Raw genomic sequence first — 25,278 nt, forward strand, 5'->3', positions numbered from 1 at the left:
CTCAGCTGCCTGCAGCCCTGTTCTGTAAGCTCCTAATGAGTCACTCAGCTGCCTGCAGCCCTGTTCCGTAAGCTCGTAATGAGTCACTCAGCTGCCTGCATCCCTGTTCTGTAAGCTCGTAATGAGTCACTCAGCCACGGAGCAGGAAGGGAAGCCCGAGCCGGTTGGGAGCCGGCCGGTGGAAAGGAGACCGTGAGAGTCATAGGATGCAGAAAAAGAGGAGAGTCGGGTCGAAGAGGCAGAATATGGAGACAGGAGGGAGAAGGATTTAGCAGAAGGGAGAGAAGATAGGATAGAAGAGGAGAGAGTAGTGGGAGAGAGAGAGAGAAGATTGCGACAGTGCATGACCATCTAGGTAGGGGCTGAGTGGTTATGGTTGGAGGAAAGGGAGAAAGAAAAGGAGATTGCGGTGAGCCATTGTCACGAAATGAGGTTATCAATGTGTCAAGCTCAATGAGGAACTCTCTAAGGGAACCTGATGGGCGATAGATTAAAACAATGTTAAGCTTTAGTTGACAAGTGACAGTGACAGCATGGAATTCAAATGAGGAGATGGACAGGTGAGGGAGAAAGGAGAAAATCTCCCATTATGAGAAATGAGTAGCCCTGTGCCACCACGGTGATGACCAGATGCTCTTGGACTATGAGAGAAAACGTAGTCAGATAAAGACAGGGCAACTGGAGTAGCAGTGTTCACTGGGGTGATTCATATCTCCACCAGGACCAACAAGTATAGGGACTGAAGGGCAGCCTAGGCTGAGATGAACGCTCATTTTTTACCACAGACCGGCAGTTCCAAACGCAGTCCAGCAGATGTCCACATTTGGAGTAATAAACTGTCTTTAGTTCACATTTGAAACGCTCTCCTTGTTCCCTTTGTCCTTGTTTCCCCTCTTCACCCATGACTTACTGTCCATAGCAGAACAGGACAGTTTTGTGGTTAGAGGTCAGGGTTCAGTCTTTGTCCTTGTTTCTCTTTCCCCCCATGCCTTGCTGTCCATGGAAGAACAGGACAGTCTTGGGGTTAGAGGTCAGGGTTCAGTCTCACAGACTCCACCAGTACAGGACAGTCTTGGGGCCAGGGTCAGGGTTAGAGGTCAGGGGTTAGTGGCAAGTCCTTGCTCCCCCCACCACTAGTACAGGAGATTATTGGAGCCAGACTGAAGCTCTCAGGTATCGCTGGCCTGCTGAGGGGTTATAGGTCAGGTTCAGGGGTCAGAGGCAGGTCCTTCTCCCCCCCACCACTAGTACAGGATAGTCTTGGAGCCAGACTGAAGCTCTCAGGTATTTCTGGTCTGCTGAATCTTCTCCTAAACTCATCTGTAGTAAAGTAATACATGAGAGGGTCCAGTCCTGAGTTGAGACTGGCAAGACAGAGGGTGACAGGATGGCATCGCAGCACCATCTCCCTGACCTCACAGCTCCCCAGGGCATCGGCCTTTGCCAGAAAGTCTAGTGGCATGGTGACATGGTATGGGGAGAAGCAGAGCAGGAACACCCCGGCACAGCTCAACACCATCCTCAACGCCCTCTTCTTCTCCCCATGGTCCTTCACCCCTCCCCCCTCCCCCTCCCCCCTGTGGACTCGCAGGCTGCCGGCTGACAGACAGGCACAGGTCAGAACTAGGATCAGAGGGAGGATGAAGCCAACCAGCTCCGCCCCCACCATCAGAGCCCAGCCAGCCGCAGGGCTGACTTCACGCATGGGGAGCTCCGCAAAACACACCGCCACCAGGGAGGTAGGGCCAGGTGTAGGGGTTGGGGAAGAGGTGGGGGCTGGGGCATATGATCTAGGACTGGAGGCATAGGGGTTAGGGGTAAGGTCATAGGGGGCAGTGTGAGTGTAGAGGTCAGGGGTCAGGCTGGTGTTTCGGAGCAGAGGGAAAGGCAGACAGCCGAGACAGACCAGCAACCAGCCAGCGGCACATACACACATGTCCCCTCGTCGTCTGTTGGAACGGTACCTCAGCGGGTGCATGATGAGCTCACAGCGCCGCACACTCACACACACCAGGAAGAATATAGAGGCGTACATGTTGACGTATTTCAGGTAGAAACACAACATGCAGAGAGGCTGGCCGAATGGCCAGGTATGGTTCAGGTAGTAGTAGATACGGAGAGGTAGGGAGAGGACCTGGAGGAGACAGAACATACAGGTAGTTAAATATATATATATATATATATCCAACAGGTATTAAAATGTACAGGTTAGGAGAGGTTAAAACAGGTGAGGTTCAGGTAGATACAGAGAGGAACATACACCCTGACGTCAGTTGCGTCTATATAGGGATTGGATGAAGCTCAGTTACTAAATTCAAATGTCCCTGTTATCATTTCTAAGCCAATATGACACCAATCTCTATGAAAATGTGCTAATCAATTGAAGGTATACAACACACTTACCCGATTTTTTAACAGGGTGGTTATTTAGTTTTAAGATTATTTCCTACGTCTACCAAACTCAAATTCTGGATGTCGGATTAAAACAAGACTATAGCGTCCATAAAGTGACCATTGGATTTAAAAAATGCTGGGTTTTACTCAATTCGTTGGTGCAATAGTTTTTATTAAATGTATCATTTATCGCTGTCATGTGAACATTTACGTCCATTGCGAAACAACGAGGTGCTCCATTTTGTTTCGGGATGAAGCCCAGAGTCCTAACCGCGGGTCGGTTGCTCGCAACAACACAGCTGCTTACTCCAGGCTGCCAGTCAGAAGAAGTGTGAACAAACCTACTGTAGATAGCTAGCTACATGGTGGTATTCAAGCTGAGGTTAATCTATAAATGTGAACAAACCTAGGCTACTGTAGATACTGTAGCTAGTGTGACGACCCTCCCACTCTGTCTGGAATATTCTGTCTTTGTTCAAATCAAATCAAATCAAATTTTATTTGTCACATACACATGGTTAGCAGATGTTAATGCGAGTGTAGCGAAATGCTTGTGCTTCTAGTTCCGACAATGCAGTAATAACCAACAAGTAATCTAACTAACAATTCCAAAACTACTGTCTTGTACACAGTGTAAGGGGATAAAGAATATGTACATAAGGATATATGAATGAGTGATGGTACAGATGGTACAGCATAGGCAAGATACAGTAGATGGTATCGAGTACAGTATATACATATGAGATGAGTATGTAAACAAAGTGGCATAGTTAAAGTGGCTAGTGATACATGTATTACATAAGGATACAGTCGATGATATAGAGTACAGTATATACGTATGCATATGAGATGAATAATGTAGGGTAAGTAACATTATATAAGGTAGCATTGTTTAAAGTGGCTAGTGATATATTTACATCATTTCCCATCAATTCCCATTATTAAAGTGGCTGGAGTTGAGTCAGTGTCAGTGTGTTGGCAGCAGCCACTCAATGTTAGTGGTGGCTGTTTAACAGTCTGATGGCCTTGAGATAGAAGCTGTTTTTCAGTCTCTCGGTCCCAGCTTTGATGCACCTGTACTGACCTCGCCTTCTGGATGATAGCGGGGTGAACAGGCAGTGGCTCGGGTGGTTGATGTCCTTGATGATCTTTATGGCCTTCCTGTGACATCGGGTGGTGTAGGTGTCCTGGAGGGCAGGTAGTTTGCCCCCGGTGATGCGTTGTGCAGACCTCACCACCCTCTGGAGAGCCTTACGGTTGAGGGCGGAGCAGTTGCCGTACCAGGCGGTGATACAGCCCGCCAGGATGCTCTCGATTGTGCATCTGTAGAAGTTTGTGAGTGCTTTTGGTGACAAGCCGAATTTCTTCAGCCTCCTGAGGTTGAAGAGGCGCTGCTGCGCCTTCTTCACAATGCTGTCTGTGTGAGTGGACCAATTCAGTTTGTCTGTGATGTGTATGCCGAGGAACTTAAAACTTGCTACCCTCTCCACTACTGTTCCATCGATGTGGATAGGGGGGTGTTCCCTCTGCTGTTTCCTGAAGTCCACAATCATCTCCTTAGTTTTGTTGACATTGAGTGTGAGGTTATTTTCCTGACACCACACTCCGAGGGCCCTCACCTCCTCCCTGTAGGCCGTCTCGTCGTTGTTGGTAATCAAGCCTACCACTGTTGTGTCGTCCGCAAACTTGATGATTGAGTTGTAGGCGTGCGTGGCCACGCAGTCGTGGGTGAACAGGGAGTACAGGAGAGGGCTCAGAACGCACCCTTGTGGGGCCCCAGTGTTGAGGATCAGCGGGGAGGAGATGTTGTTGCTTACCCTCACCACCTGGGGGCGGCCCGTCAGGAAGTCCAGTACCCAGTTGCACAGGGCGGGGTCGAGACCCAGGGTCTCGAGCTTGATGACGAGCTTGGAGGGTACTATGGTGTTGAATGCCGAGCTGTAGTCAATGAACAGTATTCTCACATAGGTATTCCTCTTGTCCAGATGGGTTAGGGCGGTGTGCAGTGTGGTTGAGATTGCATCGTCTGTGGACCTATTTGGGCGGTAAGCAAATTGGAGTGGGTCTAGGGTGTTAGGTAGGGTGGAGGTGATATGGTCCTTGACTAGTCTCTCAAAGCACTTCATGATGACGGAAGTGAGTGCTACGGGGCGGTAGTCGTTTAGCTCAGTTACCTTAGCTTTCTTGGGAACAGGAACAATGGTGGCCCTCTTGAAGCATGTGGGAACAGCAGACTGGTATAGGGATTGATTGAATATGTCCGTAAACACACCGGCCAGCTGGTCTGCGCATGCTCTGAGGGCGCGGCTGGGGATGCCGTCTGGGCCTGCAGCCTTGCGAGGGTTAACACGTTTAAATGTCTTACTCACCTCGGCTGCAGTGAAGGAGAGGACGCATGTTTTCGTTGCAGGCCGTGTCAGTGGCACTGTATTGTCCTCAAAGCGGGCAAAAAAGTTATTTAGTCTGCCTGGGAGCAGGACATCCTGGTCCGTGACTGGGCTGGATTTCTTCCTGTAGTCCGTGATTGACTGTAGACCCTGCCACATGCCTCTTGTGTCTGAGCCGTTGAATTGAGATTCTACTTTGTCTCTGTACTGACGCTTAGCTTGTTTGATAGCCTTGCGGAGGGAATAGCTGCACTGTTTGTATTCGGTCATGTTACCAGACACCTTGCCCTGATTAAAAGCAGTGGTTTGCGCTTTCAGTTTCACGCGAATGCTGCCATCAATCCACGGTTTCTGGTTAGGGAATGTTTTAATCGTTGCTATGGGAACGACATCTTCAACGCACGTTCTAATGAACTCACACACCGAATCAGCGTATTCGTCAATGTTGTTGTCTGACGCAATACGAAACATGTCCCAGTCCACGTGATGGAAGCAGTCTTGGAGTGTGGAGTCAGCTTGGTTGGACCAGCGTTGGACAGACCTCAGCGTGGGAGCCTCTTGTTTTAGTTTCTGTCTGTAGGTAGGGATCAACAAAATGGAGTCGTGGTCAGCTTTTCCGAAAGGGAGGCGGGGCAGGGCCTTATATGCGTCGCGGAAGTTAGAGCAACAATGATCCAAGGTCTTTCCACCCCTGGTTGCGCAATCGATATGCTGATAAAATTTAGGGAGTCTTGTTTTCAGATTAGCCTTGTTAAAATCCCCAGCTACAATGAATGCAGCCTCCGGATGAATGGTTTCCAGTTTGCAAAACGTTAAATAAAGTTCGTTCAGAGCCATCGATGTGTCTGCTTGGGGGGGGATATATACGGCTGTGATTATAATCGAAGAGAATTCTCTTGGTAGATAATGCGGTCTACATTTGATTGTGAGGAATTCTAAATCAGGTGAACAGAAGGATTTGAGTTCCTGTATGTTTCTTTCATCACACCATGTCACGTTAGTCATAAGGCATACGCCCCCGCCCCTCTTCTTACCAGAAAGATGTTTGTTTCTGTCTGCGCGATGCGTGGAGAAACCCGTTGGCTGCACCGCTTCGGATAGAGTCTCTCCAGTGAGCCACGTTTCCGTGAAGCAAAGAACGTTACAGTCTCTGATGTCCCTCTGGAATGCTACCCTTGCTCGGATTTCATCAACCTTGTTGTCAAGAGACTGGACATTGGCAAGAAGAATGCTAGGGAGTGGTGTACGGTGTGCCCGTCTCCGGAGTCTGACCAGAAGACCGCCTCGTTTCCCTCTTTTTCGGAGTTGTTTTTTTTTTGGGTCGCTGCATGGAATCCACTCCGTTGTCCTGTTTGTAAGGCAGAACACAGGATCCGCGTCGCGAAAAACATATTCTTGGTAGTACTGATGGTGAGTTGATGCTGATCTTATATTCAGTAGTTCTTCTCGACTGTATGTAATGAAACCTAAGATGACCTGGGGTACTAATGTAAGAAATAACACGTAAAAAAACAAAAAACTGCATAGTTTCCTAGGAACGCGAAGTTAGGCGGCCATCTCTGTCGGCGCCGGAAGATGCACTTGTTTCCTTATTAGGATGCCGGTGGGCGGAGTTGAGAGGGTCGTCAGCTACATTGGTAACACCTGGGCCAGGTGTGTCCCAGGATAAATAGACATTTTCCACATTCATGGAGGAGACTCTCTCCATGCAGACACTTTTGTAGATTGTGTTGTGCTTCTTGGTGGCCGTTTGTTTGCTTTCGCACCTTTCAACACCATGCATTATCACATTCATGCATGCAAAACACTCACTTACACTACTGATTACTGATTACACACACCATTGTATATTTTCCTTAGTTGCTTTAGTTAATAAATATATATTTTGTTACTCCTTATCTCCACATTGTCTCCCTTTGTTACGGGCTTTGAGCCGGTTCGTGACACTAGCGATACGGTGATGTTCAAGCTGAGGTTAATCTATAAATGTGAACAAACCTAGGCTACTGTAGATAGCTAGCGAAATGGTGATGTTCAAGCTGAGGTTAATCTATAAATGTGAACAAACCTAGGCTACTGTAGATAGCTTGCGAAATGGTGGTGTTCAAGCTGAGGTTAATCTATAAATTTGAACAAACCTAGGCTACTGTAGATAGCTAGCGATACGGTGATGTTCAAGCTGAGGTTAATCTATAAATGTGAACAAACCTAGGCTACTGTAGATAGCTAGCGAAATGGTGGTGTTCAAGCTGAGGTTAATCAATAAATGCATACAGATATTTTGATTGGCTAGGTAGCTGTGTAACGTTAGTTTGATTGTACAAAGATAAGCAGCTAGCCTCTGTAGCTAACATCAGTCAGCTAACGAACAGGCAAAGAAAGGTAGCTAGGTATATTTGTTAATTGACGGTTTGTTTCACATGTAACTTCAGCAACTAGGTAGCTAGAGCCAGCTGAAGCTAGCTAACAATAGTTAGTTTACATCCATATGCCAGTCCTACAGTTTCCCACAAAACATAGCTAGCTAGCTAACGTGCATCAGTTCAAAACCATCACCAAACGTTGTAAAAATTGTCATGCTGCTACCTTACTATTCATGCAATGGGCTTTCGCAAAACTAGCTAGCTACTCCACAGTCCAGGCTACAGTAAGAGCTAGACACATTTCAAGTCAGACAGAACACAACCCAAACTGCAAAAAAAAAAAAAAAAAAAAAAAAAATAGCTAACGTTAACAGCGCCTCTGGCCTGTTGTTCAATGACTGCAGGGTGCAAATGCTTGCTTGCATCAGAAAAACTCAATAGTTTAACCTTAATACATTCCAGTACGCTCTTGTCTTCTTGACATGTGTGCTGATCAACAGTGCCAAACTAACAACTCTACCATGTGTTGGCTATTTTTCAACTCTGCTGTGCACCCTTACGTGAAGGTAACCACAATCATTTCCAGTTCGCTTTGAATATAAAAGTCCCCCATTGAAAGTGATTCAAACTGATACAAATAGTGGAATAACTACATACTTGGACTAGATAATGCTAAACAAGGTTGGGATGTTGTTGTATAAATTCAACAAAAGACAAAAATATGTTGAAATTGCACTGTGGATGTAATATACTTTAGATTTGCATTGGGAATATGCTGTACTTAAACGGTACAGCCTAACCTATGGATTGTGCACCCATTAAATGGGGTATCAGCCTACTCAGTGACACTCACAGAACACACCTTTGTAGAGTTAACACAAATATTACAATCTTAGCTCAAATTGTGCCCATCTGCTTCCCTTAAATGGGGCTTTGTTGTTTCAGCGCCCCCAATGCATTCAAAAGATCACGGTCATTGAAGACTGAAAATCCCTATACATACTATGGTTTGCATGCCCTACCAACGGACCCTATCATGCACAATTCGTGGTTGGAGTTCATTGGTCCCCAGTGCAGTGGTGGTTTCGAATCGAAACGTAGTCAATAAAGCAAGTTGAAAAGCATAAACAGTGGGCCGTCCTGTTCTTTACTTATGTAACCTTTGTGTAACTAGGCAAGTCAGTTAAGATATTTTCTTATTTACAATGACAGCCTACCCTTGACAAACCCGGATGAAACTGGGCCAATTGTGTGCTGCCCTATGAGACTCCCAATCACAGCCGGATGTGATGCAGTCTGGATTCAAACCAGGTACTGTAGTGGCACCTCTTGCACCGAGAGGAAGTGTCTTAGACCACTGTGCCACTCGGGAGCCCAGTAGCTAGACTATAGACTGCTGGATATGTACTCTACATGGCTATTCTAGACCATAGACTGCTGGATATGTACTCTACATGGCTATTCTAGACCATATCCTGCTGGATATGTACCCTACATGGCTATTCTAGACCATAGACTGCTGGATATGTACCCTTCATGGCTATTCTAGACCATAGACTGCTGGATATGTACCCTACATGGCTATTCTAGACTATAGACTGCTGGATATGTACTCTACATGGCCAAGCTAGACCATAGACTGCTGGATATGTACCCTACATGGCTATTCTAGACTATAGACTGCTGTATATGTACTCTACATGGCCAAGCTACACCATAGACTGCTGGATATGTACCCTACATGGCCAAGCTAGACCATAGACTGCTGGATATATACTCTACATGGCTATTCTAGACCATAGACTGCTGGATATGTACCTTACATGGCTATTCTAGACCATAGACTGCTGGATATGTACCCTAAATGGCTATTCTAGACCATAGACTGCTTGATATGTACTCTACATGGCCAAGCTAGACCATAGACTGCTGGATATGTACCCTACATGGCTATTCTAGACATTAGACTGTTGGATATGTACCCTACATGGCGATTCTAGACTATAGACTGCTGGATATGTACTCTACATGGCCAAGCTACACCATAGACTGCTGGATATGTACCCCACATGGCCAAGCTAGACCATAGACTGCTGGATATGTACTCTACATGGCTATTCTAGACCATAGACTGCTGGATATGTACCCTACATGGATATTCTAGACCATAGACTGCTGGATATGTGCCCTACATGGCTATTATAGACCATAGACTGCTGGATATGTACTCTACATGGCCAAGCTAGACCATAGACTGCTGGATATGTACCCTACATGGCTATTCTAGACCATAGACTGCTGGATATGTACCCTACATGGCTATTATAGACTATAAACTGCTGGATATGTACTCTACATGGCCAAGCTACTCCATAGACTGCTGGATATGTACCCTACATGGCCAAGCTAGACCATAGACTGCTGGATATGGACTTTACATGGCTATTCTAGACCATAGACTGCTGGATATGTGCCCTACATGGCTATTCTAGACCATAGACTGCTGGATATGAACCCTACATGGCTATTCTAGAACATTGACTACTGGATATGTACCCTATATGGCTATTGTAGACCATAGACTGCTGGACATGTACCCTACATGGCTATTCTAGACCATAGACTGCTGGATATGTACCCTACATGGCTATTCTAGACCACAGACTGCTGGATATGTACCCTACATGGCTATTCTAGACTATAGACTGCTGGATATGTACTCTACATGGCCAATCTAGACCATAGACTGCTGGATATGTACCCTACATGGCTATTCTAGACCATAGACTGCTGGATATGTACCCTACATGGCTATTCTAGACCATAGACTGCTGGATATTTACCCTACATGGCTATTCTTGACCATAGACTGCTGGATATGTACTCTACATGGCCAAGCTAGACAATAGACTGCTGGATATGTACCCTACATGGCCAAGCTAGACCATTGACTACTGGATATGTACCCTACATGGCTATTGTAGACCATAGACTGCTGGACATGTACCCTACATGGCTATTCTAGACCATAGACTGCTGGATATGTACCCTACATTGCTATTCTAGACCACAGACTGCTGGATATGTACCCTACATGGCTATTCTAGACTATAGACTGCTGGATATGTACTCTACATGGCCAATCTAGACCATAGACTGCTGGATATGTACCCTACATGGCTATTCTAGACCATAGACTGCTGGATATGTACCCTACATGGCTATTCTAGACCATAGACTGCTGGATATGTACACTACATGGCTATTCTAGACCATATACTGCTGGAAATGTACCCTACATGGCTATTCTTGACCATAGACTGCTGGATATGTACTCTACATGGCCAAGCTAGACAATAGACTGCTGGATATGTACCCTACATGGCTATTCTAGACCATAGACTGCTGGATATGTAACCTACATGGCTATTATAGACTATAGACTGTTGGATATGTACTCTACATGGCCAAGCTACACCATAGACTGCTGGATATGTACCCTACATGGCCAAGCTACACCATAGACTGCTGGATATGTACCCTACATTGCCAAGCTAGACCATAGACTGCTGGATATGTACACTACATGGCTATTCTAGACCATAGACTGCTGGATATGAACCCTACATGGCTATTCTAGAACATAGACTGCTGGATATGTACCCTACATGGCTATTGTAGACTATAGACTGCTGGATATGTACTCTACATGGCCAAGCTAGACCATAGACTGCTGGATATGTACCCTACATGGCTATTCTAGACCATAGACTGCTGGATATGTACCCTACATGGCCAAGCTAGACCATATACTGCTGGATATGTACCCTACATGGCTATTCTAGACCATAGACTGCTGTATATGTACCCTACATTGCGATTCTAGACTATAGACTGCTGGATATGTACTCTACATGGCCAAGCTACACCATAGACTGCTGGATATGTACCCCACATGGCCAAGCTAGACCATAGACTGCTGGATATGTACTCTACATGGCTATTCTAGACCATAGACTGCTGGATATGTACCCTACATGGATATTCTAGACCATAGACTGCTGGATATGTACCCTACATGGCTATTCTAGACCATAGACTGCTGGATATGTACTCTGCATGGCCAAGCTAGACCATAGACTGCTGGATATGTACCCTACATGGCTATTCTAGACCATAGACTGCTGGATATGTACCCTACATGGCTATTATAGACTATAAACTGCTGGATATGTACTCTACATGGCCAAGCTACTCCATAGACTGCTGGATATGTACCCTACATGGCCAAGCTAGACCATAGACTGCTGGATATGGACTCTACATGGCTATTCTAGACCATAGACTGCTGGATATGTGCCCTACATGGCTATTCTAGACCATAGACTGCTGGATATGAACCCTACATGGCTATTCTAGAACATTGACTACTGGATATGTACCCTACATGGCTATTGTAGACCATAGACTGCTGGATATGTACCCTACATGGCTATTCTAGACCACAGACTGCTGGATATGTACCCTACATGAATATTCTAGACCATAGACTGCTGGATATGTACACTACATGGCTATTCTAGACCATAGACTGCTGGATATGTACCCTACATGGCTATTCTAGACCATAGACTGCTGGATATGTACTCTACATGGCCAAGCTAGACAATAGACTGCTGGATATGTACCCTACATGGCCAAGCTAGACCATAGACTGCTGGATATGTACCCTACATGGCTGTTCTAGACCATAGACTGCTGGATATGTACCCTACATGGCCAAGCTAGACCATAGACTGCTGGATATGTACCCTACATGGCTATTCTAGACCATAGACTGCTGGATATGTACCCTACATGGCTATTATAGACTATAAACTGCTGGATATGTACTCTACATGGCCAAGCTACTCCATAGACTGCTGGATATGTACCCTACATGGCCAAGCTAGACCATAGACTGCTGGATATGGACTCTACATGGCTATTCTAGACCATAGACTGCTGGATATGTGCCCTACATGGCTATTCTAGACCATAGACTGCTGGATATGAACCCTACATGGCTATTCTAGAACATTGACTACTGGATATGTACCCTACATGGCTATTGTAGACCATAGACTGCTGGATATGTACCCTACATGGCTATTCTAGACCACAGACTGCTGGATATGTACCCTACATGGCTATTCTAGACCATAGACTGCTGGATATGTACACTACATGGCTATTCTAGACCATAGACTGCTGGATATGTACCCTACATGGCTATTCTAGACCATAGACTGCTGGATATGTACTCTACATGGCCAAGCTAGACAATAGACTGCTGGATATGTACCCTACATGGCCAAGCTAGACCATAGACTGCTGGATATGTACCCTACATGGCTGTTCTAGACCATAGACTGCTGGATATGTACCCTACATGGCCAAGCTAGACCATAGACTGCTGGATATGTACCCTACATGGCTATTCTAGACCATAGACTGCTGGATATGTACCCTACATGGCTATTATAGACTATAGACTGCTGGATATGTACCCTACATGGCCAAGCTAGACCATAGACTGCTGGATATGTACCCTACATTGCCAAGCTAGACCATAGACTGCTGGATATGTACCCTACATGGCTATTCTAGACCATAGACTGCTGGATATGAACCCTACATGGCTATTCTAGAACATAGACTGCTGGATATGTACCCTACATGGCTATTGTAGACTATAGACTGCTGGATATGTACTCTACATGGCCAAGCTAGACCATAGACTGCTGGATATGTACCCTACATGGATATTCTAGAACATAGACTGCTGTATATGTACCCTACATGGCTATTCTAGACCATAGACTGCTGGATATGTACCCAACATGGCTATTCTAGGCCATAGACTGCTGGATATGTACCCTACATGGCTATTCTAGACTATAGACTGCTGGATATGTACTCTACATGGCCAAGCTAGACAATAGACTGCTGGATATGTACCCTACATGGCCAAGCTAGACCATATACTGCTGGATATGTACCCTACATGGCTATTCTAGACCATAGACTGCTGTATATGTACCCTACATTGCCAAGCTAGACCATAGACTGCTGGATGTGTTCCCTACATGGCTATTCTAGACCATAGACTGCTGGATATGTACTCTACATGGCTATTCTAGACCATAGACTGCTGGATATGTACCCTACATTGCCAAGCTAGACCATAGACTGCTGGATATGTACCCTACATGGCTATTCTAGACCATAGACTGCTGGATATGAACCCTACATGGCTATTCTAGAACATAGACTGCTGGATATGTACCCTACATGGCTATTGTAGACTATAGACTGCTGGATATGTACTCTACATGGCCAAGCTAGACCATAGACTGCTGGATATGTACCCTACATGGCTATTCTAGACCATAGACTGCTGGATATGTACCCTACATGGCCAAGCTAGACCATATACTGCTGGATATGTACCCTACATGGCTATTCTAGACCATAGACTGCTGTATATGTACCCTACATTGCGATTCTAGACTATAGACTGCTGGATATGTACTCTACATGGCCAAGCTACACCATAGACTGCTGGATATGTACCCCACATGGCCAAGCTAGACCATAGACTGCTGGATATGTACTCTACATGGCTATTCTAGACCATAGACTGCTGGATATGTACCCTACATGGATATTCTAGACCATAGACTGCTGGATATGTACCCTACATGGCTATTCTAGACCATAGACTGCTGGATATGTACTCTGCATGGCCAAGCTAGACCATAGACTGCTGGATATGTACCCTACATGGCTATTCTAGACCATAGACTGCTGGATATGTACCCTACATGGCTATTATAGACTATAAACTGCTGGATATGTACTCTACATGGCCAAGCTACTCCATAGACTGCTGGATATGTACCCTACATGGCCAAGCTAGACCATAGACTGCTGGATATGGACTCTACATGGCTATTCTAGACAATAGACTGCTGGATATGTGCCCTACATGGCTATTCTAGACCATAGACTGCTGGATATGAACCCTACATGGCTATTCTAGAACATTGACTACTGGATATGTACCCTACATGGCTATTGTAGACCATAGACTGCTGGATATGTACCCTACATGGCTATTCTAGACCACAGACTGCTGGATATGTACCCTACATGAATATTCTAGACCATAGACTGCTGGATATGTACACTACATGGCTATTCTAGACCATAGACTGCTGGATATGTACCCTACATGGCTATTCTAGACCATAGACTGCTGGATATGTACTCTACATGGCCAAGCTAGACAATAGACTGCTGGATATGTACCCTACATGGCCAAGCTAGACCATAGACTGCTGGATATGTACCCTACATGGCTGTTCTAGACCATAGACTGCTGGATATGTACCCTACATGGCTATTCTAGACCATAGACTGCTGGATATGTACCCTACATGGCTATTATAGACTATAAACTGCTGGATATGTACTCTACATGGCCAAGCTACTCCATAGACTGCTGGATATGTACCCTACATGGCCAAGCTAGACCATAGACTGCTGGATATGGACTCTACATGGCTATTCTAGACCATAGACTGCTGGATATGTGCCCTACATGGCTATTCTAGACCATAGACTGCTGGATATGAACCCTACATGGCTATTCTAGAACATTGACTACTGGATATGTACCCTACATGGCTATTGTAGACCATAGACTGCTGGATATGTACCCTACATGGCTATTCTAGACCACAGACTGCTGGATATGTACCCTACATGGCTATTCTAGACCATAGACTGCTGGATATGTACACTACATGGCTATTCTAGACCATAGACTGCTGGATATGTACCCTACATGGCTATTCTAGACCATAGACTGCTGGATATGTACTCTACATGGCCAAGCTAGACAATAGACTGCTGGATATGTACCCTACATGGCCAAGCTAGACCATAGACTGCTGGATATGTACCCTACATGGCTGTTCTAGACCATAGACTGCTGGATATGTACCCTACATGGCCAAGCTAGACCATAGACTGCTGGATATGTACCCTACATGGCTATTCTAGACCACAGACTGCTGGATATGTACCCTACATGGCTATTCTAGACCATAGACTGCTGGATATGTACACTACATGGCTATTCTAGACCATAGACTGCTGGATATGTACCCTACATGGCTATTCTAGACCATAGACTGCTGGATATGTACTCTACATGGCCAAGCTAGACAATAGACTGCTGGATATGTACCCTACATGGCCAAGCTAGACCATAGACTGCTGGATATGTACCCTACATGGCTGTTCTAGACCATAGACTGCTGGATATGTACCCTACATGGCCAAGCTAGACCATAGACTGCTGGATATGTACCCTACATGGCTATTCTAGACCATAGACTGCTGGATATGTACCCTACATGGCTATTATAGACTATAGACTGCTGGATATGTACCCTACATGGCCAAGCTAGACCATAGACTGCTGGATATGTACCCTACATTGCCAAGCTAGACCATAGACTGCTGGATATGTACCCTACATGGCTATTCTAGAACATAGACTGCTGGATATGTACCCTACATGGCTATTCTAGACCATAGACTGCTGGATATGTACCCAACATGGCTATTCTAGGCCATAGACTGCTGGATATGTACCCTACATGGCTATTCTAGACTATAGACTGCTGGATATGTACTCTACATGGCCAAGCTAGACAATAGACTGCTGGATATGTACCCTACATGGCCAAGCTAGACCATATACTGCTGGATATGTACCCTACATGGCTATTCTAGACCATAGACTGCTGTATATGTACCCTACATTGCCAAGCTAGACCATAGACTGCTGGATATGTACCCTACATGGCTATTCTAGACTATAGACTGCTGGATATGTACCCTACCATGGCTATTCTAGACCATAGACTGCTGCATATGTACCCTACATGGTCAAGCTGGACCATAGACTGCTAGATATGTACCCTACATGGCCAAGCTAGACCATAGACTGCTGGATGTGTTCCCTACATGGCTATTCTAGACCATAGACTGCTGGATATGTACTCTACATGGCTATTCTAGACTATAGACTGCTGGATATGTACTCTACATGGCTATTCTATACCATATCCTGCTGGATATGTACCCTACATGGCTATTCTAGACCATAGACTGCTGGATATGTACCCTACATGGCTATTCTAGACCATAGACTGCTGGATATGTACTCTACATGGCCAAGCTAGACCATAGACTGCTGGATATGTACCCTACATGGCCAAGCTAGACCATAGACTGCTGGATATGTACCCTACATGGTAAAAAAGTATGTGGACAACCCTTTAGTTGTGATTTCGGCTATTTCAGCCACACCCGTTGCAGAAAGGTGTATAAAGCACATAGCCCTGCAATCTCCATAGACAAACATTGGCAGTAGATTGGCCGGTACTGAGGAGCTCAGTGACTTTCAACGTGGCACCGTCATAGGATGTTGTTATTACTGCATTGTCGGAACTAGAAGCACAAGCATTTCGCTACACTCGCATTAACATCTGCTAACCATGTGTATGTGACAAATAAAATTTGATTTGATTTGATTTGATTTGATTTGATTTGGATGCCACCTTTCCAAAATATCACATTGTCACATTTCTGCTCTGCTAGAGATGCCACTGTCAACTGTTAGTGCTGCTATTGTGAAGTGGAAACATTTAGGAGCAACAATGGCTCAACGAAGTGGTAGGCCACACAAGCTCACAGAACGGGACCTCCGAGTGCTGAAGCGCGTACCGTGTAAAAATCATCTGTCCTTTGTTGCATCACTCACTACTGGGTTCCAAACTGCCTCTGGAAGCAATGTCAGCACAATAACTGCTCGTCGGAAGCTTAATGAAATGGGTTTCCGTGGCCGAGCAGCCGCACACAGGCCTAAGATCACCATGCTCAATGTCAAGTGTTGACTGGAGTGGTGTAAAGCTTGCCACCATTGAACTCAGCAGTGGAAACGCGTTATCTGGAGTGATGAATCACGCTTCACCATCTGTCAGTCCAACGGACTAATCTGGGTTTGGCGGATGCCAGGAAAACGGTACCTGTCCCAATGCATAGTGCCAACTGTAAAATGTGGTGAATGAGGAATAATGGTCTGGGGCTGTTTTTCATGGTTCAGGCTAGGCACTTTAGTTCCAGTGGAGGGAAATCTTAACGCTACAGCATGCAAGGACATTCTAGATGATTCTGTGCTTCCAGCTTTGTGTTTCAACATGACAATACCCCCAAGTGGAAGAACTTGACTGACCTGCACAGAGCCCCGAACTCAACCCCATCGAATACCTTTGGGATGATATATATATATATATATATATATATATATATATATATATATATAGTATACCACAAAAGTGAGTACACCCCTCACATTTTTGTAAATATTTGAGTATATCTTTTCATGTGACAACACTGAAGAAATGACACTATGCTACAATGTAAAGTAGTGAGTGTACAGCTTGTATAACAGTGTAAATTTGCTGTCCTCTCAAAATAACTCAACACACAGCCATTAATGTCTAAACCGCTGGCATCAAAAGTGAGTACACCGCTAAGTGAAAATGTCAAAATTGGGCCCAAAGTGTCAATATTTAATATAATCATTTTCCTGCACTGCCTTAACCCTATTGGGCATGGAGTTCACCAGAGCTTCACAAGTTGCCACTGAAATCCCCTTCCACTCCTCCACCTTCAGTTTGAGGATGCCCCACAGATGCTCAATAGGGTTTAGGTCTGGAGACATGCTTGGCCAGTCCATCACCTTTACCCTCAGCTTCTTTAGCAAGGCAGTGGTCATCTCAGAGGTGTGTTTGGGGTCGTTATCATGTTTGAATACTGCCCTGCGGCCCAGTCTCTGCTTCAGTATGGCATTCATGGTTCCCTCAATGAACTGTAGCTCCCCAGTGCCGGCAGCACTCATGCAGCCCCAGACCTTGACACTCCCACCACCATGCTTGACTGTAGGCAAGACACACTTGTCTTTGTACTCCTCACCTGGTTGCCACCACACACGCTTGACACCATCTGAACCAAAAAAATGTATCTTGGTCTCATCAGACCACAGGACATGGTTCCAGTAATCCATGTCCTTAGTCTGCTTGTCTTCAGCAAACTGTTTGCGGGCTTTCTTGTGCATCATCTTTAGAAGAGGCTTCCTTCTGGGACGACAGCCATGCAGACCAATTTGCCAGTGTATGGCGTATGGTCTGAGCACTGACAGGCTGACCCCCCACCCCTTCAACCTCTGCAGCAATGCTGGCAGCACTCATATGTCTATTTCCCAAAGACAACCTCTGGATATGACGCTGAGCACGTGCACTCAACTTCTTTGGTCGACCATGGCGAGGCCTGTTCTGAGTGGAACCTGTCCAGTTAAACCACTGTATGGTCTTGGCCACCGTGCTGCAGCTCAGTTTCAGGGTCTTGGCAATCTTCTTATAGCCCAGGCTATCTTTATGTAGAGCAACAATTATTTTTCTCAGATCCTCAGAGAGTTCTTTGCCATGAGGTGCCATGTTGAACTTCCAGTGACCAGTCAGTATGAGGGAGTGTGAGAGCGATGACACCAAATTTAACACACCTGCTCCCCATTCACACCTGAGGCCTTGTAACACTAATGAGTCACATGACACTGGGGAGGGAAAAATGCTAATTGGGCCCAATTTGGACATTTTCACTTTGGGGTGTATTCACTTTTGTTGCCAGCGGTTTAGACATTAACGGCTGTGTGTTGAGTTATTTTGAGGGGACAGCAAATTTACACTGTTATACAAGCTGTACACTCACTACTTTACATTGTAGAAAAGTGTCATTTTTTCAGTGTTGTCACATGAAAAGATATACTCAAATATTTACAAAAATGTGAGGGGTGTACTCACTTTTGTGATATACTGTATATAATGGACTTTACAGTGTCCTGCTATTAAAATGATGTATATCGGTGTGTGTACATATATATAATTTGGCTGTATGTATTTCTAGATATAGGCCTATTGTAAACGTGTATTATTGTTGCGTTGCCATCTTTATTTCAATAGTAAATACAGTTGAAGTCGGAAGTTTACGTACACCCTAACGAAATACATTTCAACTCAGTTTAACAATTCCTGACATTTAATCCAAATACAAATTCCCTGCAGCGCCTCTTCAACCTCATGAGGCTGAAGAAATTTGGCTTGTCACCAAAAACACTCACAAACTTCTACAGACGCACAATCGAGAGCATCCTGTCGGGCTGTATCACCGCCTGGTATGGCAACTGCTCCGCCCACAACCGTAAGGCTCTCCAGAGGGTAGTGAGGTCTGCACAACGCATCACCAGGGGCAAACTACCTGCCCTCCAGGACACCTACACCACCCGATGTCACAGGAAGGCCATAAAGATCATCAAGGACAACAACCACCCGAGCCACTTCCTGTTCACCCCGTTATCATCCAGAAGGCGAGGTCAGTACAGGTGCATCAAAGCTGGGACCGAGAGACTGAAAAACAGCTTCTACCTCAAGGCCATCAGACTGTTAAACAGCCACCACTAACATTGAGCGGCTGCTGCCAACACACTGACTCAACTCCAGCCACTTTAATAATGGGAATTGATGGAAATTGATGGAAAATATATCACTAGCCACTTTAAACAATGCTACTTAATATAATGTTTACATACCCTACATTATTCATCTCATATGTATATGTATATACTGTACTCTATACCATCTACTGCATCTTTATGTAATACATGTATCACTAGTCACTTTAAACTATGCCACTTTGTTTACATACCCTACATTACTCATCTCATATGTATATAATGCACTCGATACCATCTACTGCATCTTGCCTATGCCGTTCTGTACCATCACTCATTCATATATCTTTATGTACATATTCTTTATCCCTTTACACTAGTGTGTATCAGGTAGTCGTTTTGGAATTGTTAGGTTAGATTACACGTTATTACTGCATTGTCAGAACTAGAAGCACAAACATTTCACTACACTCGCATTAACATCTGCTAACCATGTGTATGTGACAAATACATTTGATTTGATTTGATGCTGCCACCCCCGTGCTTCACGGTTGGGATGGTGTTTTTTTGGCTTGCAAGCCTCTCCCTTTTTCCTTCAAACATAACGATGGTCATTATGGCCAAACAGTTCTATTTTTGTTTCATCAGACCAGAGGACATTTCTCCAAAAAGTACGATCTTTGTCCCCATGTGCAGTTGCAAATCGTAGTCTGGCTTTTTTCTGGCAGTTTTGGAGCAGTGGCTTCTTCCTTGCTGAGCTGCCTTTCAGGTTATATCGATATAGGACTCATTTTACTGTGGATACAGATGCTTTTGTACCTGTTTCCTCCAGCATCTTCACAAAATCATTTGCTGTTGTTCTGGGATTGATTTGCACTTCTCGCACCAAAGTACGTTCATCTCTAGCATCTCCTTCCTGAGCGGTATGACAGATGAGTGGTCCCATCAAATCAAATCAAATCAAATTTTATTTGTCACATACACATGGTTAGCAGATGTTAATGCGAGTGTAGCGAAATGCTTGTGCTTCTAGTTCCGACAATGCAGTAATAACCAACAAGTAATCTAACTAACAATTCCAAAACTACTGTCTTGTACACAGTGTAAGGGGATAAAGAATATGTACATAAGGATATATGAATGAGTGATGGTACAGAGCAGCATAGGCAAGATACAGTAGATGGTATCGAGTACAGTATATACCTATGAGATGAGTATGTAAACAAAGTGGCATAGTTAAAGTGGCTAGTGATACATGTATTACATAAGGATACAGTCGATGATATAGAGTACAGTATATACGTATGCATATGAGATGAATAATGTAGGGTAAGTAACATTATATAAGGTAGCATTGTTTAAAGTGGCTAGTGATATATTTACATCATTTCCCATCAATTCCCATTATTAAAGTGGCTGGAGTTGAGTCAGTGTCAGTGTGTTGGCAGCAGCCACTCAATGTTAGTGGTGGCTGTTTAACAGTCTGATGGCCTTGAGATAGAAGCTGTTTTTCAGTCTCTCGGTCCCAGCTTTGATGCACCTGTACTGACCTCGCCTTCTGGATGATAGCGGGGTGAACAGGCAGTGGCTCGGGTGGTTGATGTTCTTGATGATCTTTATGGCCTTCCTGTGACATCGGGTGGTGTAGGTGTCCTGGAGGGCAGGTAGTTTGCCCCCGGTGATGCGTTGTGCAGACCTCACTACCCTCTGGAGAGCCTTACGGTTGAGGGCGGAGCAGTTGCCGTACCAGGCGGTGATACAGCCCGCCAGGATGCTCTCGATTGTGCATCTGTAGAAGTTTGTGAGTGCTTTTGGTGACAAGCCGAATTTCTTCAGCCTCCTGAGGTTGAAGAGGCGCTGCTGCGCCTTCTTCACAATGCTGTCTGTGTGAGTGGACCAATTCAGTTTGTCTGTGATGTGTATGCCGAGGAACTTAAAACTTGCTACCCTCTCCACTACTGTTCCATCGATGTGGATAGGGGGGTGTTCCCTCTGCTGTTTCCTGAAGTCCACAATCATCTCCTTAGTTTTGTTGACGTGGTGTTTATACTTGCGTACTATTGTTTGTATAGATGAACGTGGTACCTTCAGGCGTTTGGAAATTGCTATCAAGCGTTTACCAGACTCGTGGAGGTCCACAATTTTTCTTCTGAGGTCTTGGCTGATTTCTTTTGATTTTCCCATAATGTCAAGCAAAGAGGCACTGAGTTTGAAGGTAGGCCTTAAAATACATCCACAGGTTCACCTCCAATTGACTCAAATGATGTCAATTAGCCTATCAGAAGCTTCTAAAGCCATGACATCAGTTTCTGGAATTTTCCAAGCTGTTTAAAGGCACAGTCAACTTAGTGTATGTAAACTTCTGACCCACTGGAATTGTGATCCAGTGAATTATAAGTGAAATAATCTGTCTGTAAACAATTGTTAGAAAAATGACTTGTGTCATGCACAAAGTAGATGTCCTAACCGACTTGCCAAAACTATAGTTTGTCAACTAGAAATTTGTGGAGTGGTTGAAAAAACGAGTTTTAATGACTCCAAACTAAGTGTATGTAAACTTCTGACTTCAACTGTAAGTACAATCATAACTTTAAGCTACATATTATTTTGACAGAGGAAATAAACTGTCCATTGTTCAACACAGCAATTGATAAAACAGGACCATGTTTTTAAAACAAGTGGTTCTGAGTTTGTCAATATTACACAGGTAATCTAACAGTTACAGAAATCAGGAATGCATCAATATATTCATATATACACACACACACTATATATACAGTATATGATATATACACTACCATTGAAAAATGTGGGTCACTTAGAAATGTCCGTGTTTTTGAACATAATTGGGTTTTATAATGATCAATTCGCCTTTTTTAAATGATAAACTTGGATAAGCTAACACAACATGCCATTGGAACATAGGAGTGATGGTTGCTGATAATGAGCATCTGTACGCCTATGTAGATATTACATAAAACATCTACAATAGTCATTTACAACATTAACAATGTCTACACTGTATTTCTGATCAATTTGATGTTATTTTAATGGACAAAAAAAAGTGCTTTTCTTTCAAAAACAAGAACATTTCTAAGTGACCCCAAACTTTTCAGTGGTAGTGTGTATATGATGATGTGTATATCCTAAAGTTACCTGCATGAGATCAGCTACAGCCAGGTTCATCATGAACACCACTCCTCTCTTGGTCTCCCTGACGTATGCCTGGAACACCCAAAGAGCCAGGACATTACCCAGAAGGCCCGGGGCCAAGATGACGCTGTAGACAACTGCGTAAACATGATGTTGGTAGCGCCGCAGGTCGTCAATGCTACTACCACAGCTTTGATTGGACAGGCTCATCTTAACCCTGCCCACCGGGAACAGCCACTGGTCAGGATGTGGCTGGCCAATGGTGAGGCTTGTTCAGAGCAGTGGAGGTCTCAGTGTGGTCAGGCTTCTGAGTGCAGGTCTATTTATATGTCCAGGAGTATTCAGGTCTGTGCGTCCATTCAAGTCTGCCCAGGTGTGTCCACACTGTTCTTCATAGCTGAAGGTATATAGTCTGACCATCTCAGATCACCCTGAGCAGCACTAACAGACCAAAAGCAGGGTCAGTCCGTGTGTGACTGTCCTCTTCTTTCAGTCCAAGTCTCAGTATTAGGGCCCCTGAAAGACAAACAGTAAAGTAAAGGTAGTCAGTAGTGTCTGGGTCCCTGGAAAGTAACCAACTAGCGCAGAGAAACAAATCAAATCAAATCAAATCAAATCAAATTTTATTTGTCACATACACATGGTTAGCAGATGTTAATGCGAGTGTAGCGAAATGCTTGTGCTTCTAGTTCCGACAATGCAGTAATAACCAACAAGTAATCTAACTAACAATTCCAAAACTACTGTCTTGTACACAGTGTGAGGGGATAAAGAATATGTACAGAAGGATATATGAATGAGTGATGGTACAGAGCAGCATAGGCAGATACAGTAGATTGTATCGAGTACAGTATATACATATGAGATGAGTATGTAAACAAAGTGGCATAGTTAAAGTGGCTAGTGATACATGTATTACATAAGGATACAGTCGATGATATAGAGTACAGTATATACGTATGCCTATGAGATGAATAATGTAGGGTAAGTAACATTATATAAGGTAGCATTGTTTAAAGTGGCTAGTGATATATTTACATCATTTCCCATCAATTCCCATTATTAAAGTGGCTGGAGTTGAGTCAGTGTCAGTGTGTTGGCAGCAGCCACTCAATGTTAGTGGTGGCTGTTTAACAGTCTGATAGCCTTGAGATAGAAGCTGTTTTTCAGTCTCTCGGTCCCAGCTTTGATGCACCTGTACTGACCTCGCCTTCTGGATGATAGCGGGGTGAACAGGCAGTGGCTCGGGTGGTTGATGTCCTTGATGATCTTTATGGCCTTCCTGTGACATCGGGTGGTGTAGGTGTCCTGGAGGGCAGGTAGTTTGCCCCCGGTGATGCGTTGTGCAGACCTCACTACCCTCTGGAGAGCCTTACGGTTGAGGGCGGAGCAGTTGCCGTACCAGGCGGTGATACAGCCCGCCAGGATGCTCTCGATTGTGCATCTGTAGAAGTTTGTGAGTGCTTTTGGTGACAAGCCGAATTTCTTCAGCCTCCTGAGGTTGAAGAGGCGCTGCTGCGCCTTCTTCACAATGCTGTCTGTGTGAGTGGACCAATTCAGTTTGTCTGTGATGTGTATGCCGAGTAACTTAAAACTTGCTACCCTCTCCACTACTGTACCATCGATGTGGATAGGGGGGTGTTCCCTCTGCTGTTTCCTGAAGTCCACAATCATCTCCTTAGTTTTGTTGACGTTGAGTGTGAGGTTATTTTCCTGACACCACACTCCGAGGGCCCTCACCTCCTCCCTGTAGGCCGTCTCGTCGTTGTTGGTAATCAAGCCTACCACTGTTGTGTCGTCCGCAAACTTGATGATTGAGTTGTAGGCGTGCGTGGCCACGCAGTCGTGGGTGAACAGGGAGTACAGGAGAGGGCTCAGAACGCACCCTTGTGGGGCCCCAGTGTTGAGGATCAGCGGGGAGGAGATGTTGTTGCCTACCCTCACCACCTGGGGGCGGCCCGTCAGGAAGTCCAGTACCCAGTTGCACAGGGCGGGGTCGAGACCCAGGGTCTCGAGCTTGATGACGAGCTTGGAGGGTACTATGGTGTTGAATGCCGAGCTGTAGTCAATGAACAGCATTCTCACATAGGTATTCCTCTTGTCCAGATGGGTTAGGGCAGTGTGCAGTGTGGTTGAGATTGCATCGTCTGTGGACCTATTTGGGCGGTAAGCAAATTGGAGTGGGTCTAGGGTGTCAGGTAGGGTGGAGGTGATATGGTCCTTGACTAGTCTCTCAAAGCACTTCATGATGACGGAAGTGAGTGCTACGGGGCGGTAGTCGTTTAGCTCAGTTACCTTAGCTTTCTTGGGAACAGGAACAATGGTGGCCCTCTTGAAGCATGTGGGAACAGCAGAC

General features: G+C 44.9%; 1 protein-coding gene across 1 annotated transcript in view; it reads right to left on the reverse strand.

Moving 5' to 3' along the window:
• Nucleotides 1–1,063: 1,063 nt before the first annotated feature.
• LOC139366613 (G protein-coupled receptor 174) overlaps nucleotides 1,064–25,278 on the reverse strand; it is a 58,026-nt gene continuing 33,811 nt past the window's right edge. Inside the window, exons 2-3 of the mRNA XM_071104304.1 lie at nucleotides 22,926–23,438; nucleotides 1,064–2,134 (exon numbers count right to left, since the gene is read on the reverse strand). Coding sequence (XP_070960405.1) covers nucleotides 1,196–2,134; nucleotides 22,926–23,132 — 1,146 coding nt within the window. The 5' untranslated portion in view covers nucleotides 23,133–23,438 and the 3' untranslated portion in view covers nucleotides 1,064–1,195. The remainder of the gene's footprint in view (nucleotides 2,135–22,925; nucleotides 23,439–25,278) is intronic.

This window comes from Oncorhynchus clarkii, chromosome 14 (assembly GCF_045791955.1).
Source record: "Oncorhynchus clarkii lewisi isolate Uvic-CL-2024 chromosome 14, UVic_Ocla_1.0, whole genome shotgun sequence".
In the NCBI taxonomy this organism is placed as follows: domain Eukaryota; kingdom Metazoa; phylum Chordata; class Actinopteri; order Salmoniformes; family Salmonidae; genus Oncorhynchus; species Oncorhynchus clarkii.